At 40.9% G+C, this 4207-nt stretch overlaps 1 protein-coding gene across 1 annotated transcript; it reads left to right on the plus strand.

The window, feature by feature from the left end:
* On the plus strand, positions 313-3050 carry LOC110267565. Its single transcript, XM_021113259.1, has 2 exons — positions 313-634; positions 1611-3050. Exon 2 carries the CDS (start codon positions 2076-2078, stop codon positions 2820-2822), a length of 747 nt encoding a protein of 248 aa, XP_020968918.1. The 5' UTR covers positions 313-634; positions 1611-2075; the 3' UTR covers positions 2823-3050.

Consider the following 4207-nt stretch of genomic DNA (forward strand, 5'->3'; position numbering starts at 1 on the left):
TACCCTTTTGTAAAATAAAAAAAAAAAAGGAAAATCCTCCTGTGTGTGCGCACGCACAACCTCTCTGTTCGCAGCACACGCACCCTTTGTGCGTAGGAACACCATTTCCTTCTTCTTTTGTGCGTATGCACAGACACCAAATTATCTTCTGTTCGTAGCACTCGCACGCTGCTGTGCACACACATAACCCCATTTTCTCTAGTGTGCATCCGCATAATACTTATGCGTACGCACAAGCCCCTTTTCGAATGTTAATTCAAAAAGGGGAGATTAATCACGCTTCATCTTCACTTCAAACCCTTTCTTCTTCACTTCTTCTCTGAACCACAACCCTAACCACCCAAACCACCACCCAACCCCAGCCACCTCCGTCCAACTACAACGCCACCACTAGTGACCACCTTCGCCCACTCTCTCTCTCTCTTCCTTCTTCTCTTTCCTCTCCATTTCCTCTTTCATCATTTCACTTCCTCTCTGGGCAAAACCCTGTCTCCGTGACAGCAACTAGGGCCCACGCCAAGTCTCCTTTCACAACCCTCAGTCCGGTGAGCAGCCACCAACAGCAGCGAACTTCTGTGCCGCTGCAACCTCCGCCTCGCCCCGCTTTCTTCGCCCTTCTTCTTCCTCAGCGCAGGTTACTTTCATTTTCTCCCTGTTTTTGTTTTACTTTCTTTATTTTTCATTGCATTTGGATTCTGCTTTTTAGTGATTAGGAGGCCTTAGGTTAGATGACTTCCTGTGTTTCTGGATTGAATACTGTTGTTGGCTGATTGTTTTGAATTTTCTGGGTTGATTGATGATGAAAATGAGCTAAGAATGCTGCCTGAAATTCCTGCACACAACCTGCTTGATATATTACCTGAATGAGTATTTTTTATTCGATTCTCTTGTCTGATCAACATGGGCTTTGAATTTTGTTTTCATTTGGCATTTTTATTAATACTTGTGCAGTTTTATGTCAATTTGGATGATTGATCATGAATTCTGATTATGCACTAAATGTGGACCTAGTTTAAACACCAAACTGACCTTGAACTTACAGATTTTGTAATCTGTTTGGTGTATTATAAGTGCATATCATGTTGTGTTAGTGGATTGACTGAATTGCTTACTCATATGTTTTTGAACATAAATGATCATATACCACAACTTGTTCTTTGAATTTATTTTTTTTAGCAATACAATCTGATTTCAATCAATTATTGCTTTGAACAAGAGTTGTGTATGTGATTATTCTCTATCTTTTTAACATGAGTAGGCACATGCTTTCATTTTTGACTTGATTATTGCCTTTGTGCCAATTTTTGCTAAGTCTTTCAACTTCAAGACAAAATTTGCAATACCCAAGTCTTGATTCAATTCACTTGCATTGATTATACCTAAGTTGTTTTTGCTTTGATTTTCAAATTATTCCTTTAATTGTTACGTAGGTTGCTTGATTGTGGAAAACTACGTTTCCTTTGAGCATATTACTTCTTTTGATTATGTTTTCTTCAATTAAGTCTCTGTTTATCTTATCGGCTCTAATATGCATGGTTTGACTATTTCCTCTTTGTTTTGTGATTTCTATCTGTTTCTCCTGAGCTGTATTCTTTTTTTGTCTTTTTCAGGATGCCTCGCAAAGAAAAGGGGAAAGCCAACCCTTCGGCTCCTCCTCCTACACGTCTAAGCACTCAATCGGACACTTTCGTCAATGAAACGGCCCAAGAGCAATACAAAAAATTAGAAAACAAAGCCTTTCACTATGAAAGGAAGCTCAATGTACCGGATAAATATGCGAAACTCATTCATAATAGACTCAATTTCTGCCAGTGGAAGTTCATAGAATTAGACCCGGTGGAAATTAATGAACACCAGGTCAAAGAATTCTACGGAAATCTACTGAAGAGAGAGACCACCACTGTTTTTCTGAGACGTGTCACACTAGACACCTCTGACCATGCTTTAGAGACCCTCTTGCAGATTCCGCATATTTCTCCGGCCAATGATGCTTACCCTAAAATAGTGAAGGACTTGACATCAGGCAAGCTTTCATTGGACATTGTTCTGAAGAAGATTGGGCTACCAGAGGCCCGATGGGAATACAGCAGCAGCGAGAATACGGTCCCACTAAGCATTGCGTGCTCCGACCTAACTCTAGAGGCGAGGATCTGGCAGCAGATCATTGCCGACTACATCTTGCTGAGCACGCATGCTACTCATATTCGCGTTCGTGTGGCCGTGCTTCTTTGGGTATTCTGGAGGGGAAGAGGATCTTTGTTCTTCCCCTTATCAGAGACTCGATGTGGAAGGTGACCCAACAACAGAAGTACAACATTCTCTTCCCTTCGATGATCACCAGATTAGCTACTTTGTCTAGGGTGGAGAGACGTCTGACAAATCGGACATCTGTCTATGTCAGCAAACACCCGTACCTGCCATACGGGGAATATGATGGGCCGCCTCAAAAGAAGAGGAAGACCACAGAGCCGCCATCATCATCAGAGCCCTCAGCACCTACTGCACCGTCCGCACATACACCTCAACTTCAGACACCTTATGAGTTGGGTCGGGAGATTCTTCAGACCCTCCACCGCTATGAGCGCCACAATGCGCATCGTTTTCAGTGGATTGTGGCAAAGTTTGAGGGTAGAGACCCTGGGCCACCTCCTTCGGATACACCAGAGCTTGAGGCTGAGATCAAGGAGGCGGCAGTAGAGGAGCCAGCAGTTGACAGAGCTGAGGAGAGAGCTGAGCAGCCAACAGAGCCATCTGACCAGGCCGTCCAAGAGCCAGCAGCTGAGACCACCACAGAGCCTACCCGAGCGATTATTGTGTATTAGCGACACCAGCATCCACCGCCACCAGACGGTGGAGCTTCCCAGAGTTGACCACCCCCGATTCGATTCTTTTAGCACGGAGGACTGTGCAACCATTTAAGTGTGGGGGAGGATCTTCTATTTTTGGGTGTAAAAATTCTTTTCTCAACACTTGTCATTTAGTTTATTTTCAGTTTTTATTTTGCTTTTTGTGGATAATTCTAATATTTTGTCTTATACACTACACTTTAGTACTTTAGTTTGTGCATATATTAGTTGCTTCCAGCTTATCTTTAGCATTTCATTTTTATTATGGTTTATATATATTTTCCACTTTATTTTGCTTGATATATAGCTTATAGATATTGATTGTGATTGAATGATGTGAATTGCATGTGCCTAGTTCAATTTTTATCCTAATTGTTCATGTTAATTTTTGGTTGTTGAAAATTAGAAAAAGAACTAGGAAATTTTGAAAATTTTGCATCCATCATAACATCATACATACATATAAGAAATAATTTTGGTGAAAAACAACAAAAATTTTCAAGAATTTTGTTTCAAGGGCATTCTATTGAATTGATTTGGAAAATTATTTTTACACTTGCTTGAATGATTTTTATGGAACATAGAAGAGGAAAGAACAAATACCTTGTGAGTTTTTTAGCTTGAATGAGTGGTTACATGATGAATCCATATTTGATGATATATTTTGGCTATAATTGGATGTATTTCATCACAGAAACTCACACTTATTCACCAAAATAGCATACTTTTGTGTTTGATTCCTAAATTGAGCCTAAATGTTAAAACATGTTTTTTTGTGCTTAAATTGAGCAATTTAATCTCACTTTTATTCCATTCGATGCCGTGATATGTTTGTTGAGTGATTTTAGGTCATAGAGCTAAGAATAGTTTGGTAGAAGTGGAAGGAAGCATGCAAAAAGGGAGAAAAGATGAAAAAAATAAACGAGAAAAGCATTTCAGCCTGTGCGTCCGCACACCTTCTGTGCCCACGCACAGGGGTCAAAGTCAGAACTTGTCCCCACGCACAGGCTGTGGCCATGCTCAGGGCAGAATGGAAATCAGGACCTGTGCGTCCGCACAGGACCTATGCCCACACACAGGAGGAAAATCAGCATCTGCGCCCAAGCACAGACATGTGCGTCCGCACAGGTACCAGCGCATGCCTCCATTAAAAAGTCAAGTGAACTCGCATTTTGGGGGCTTTTTTGCCCATTTTTGAAGGCTTTGGAGCATATTTGAAGGGGAAAGCAACCATATATCATAACATACACTACCATACTTGATAGGAGAGTTTTTAGGAGTAGTTTTAGGGTAGTTTAGTCTTAGGTTTTCTCTCTTAGGATTTTAATTAGGTTTTCAATGTAGCATTTTATACTTCAATT

The sequence above is a fragment of the Arachis ipaensis genome, chromosome B02 (assembly GCF_000816755.2).
Source record: "Arachis ipaensis cultivar K30076 chromosome B02, Araip1.1, whole genome shotgun sequence".
Lineage (NCBI taxonomy): Eukaryota > Viridiplantae > Streptophyta > Magnoliopsida > Fabales > Fabaceae > Arachis > Arachis ipaensis.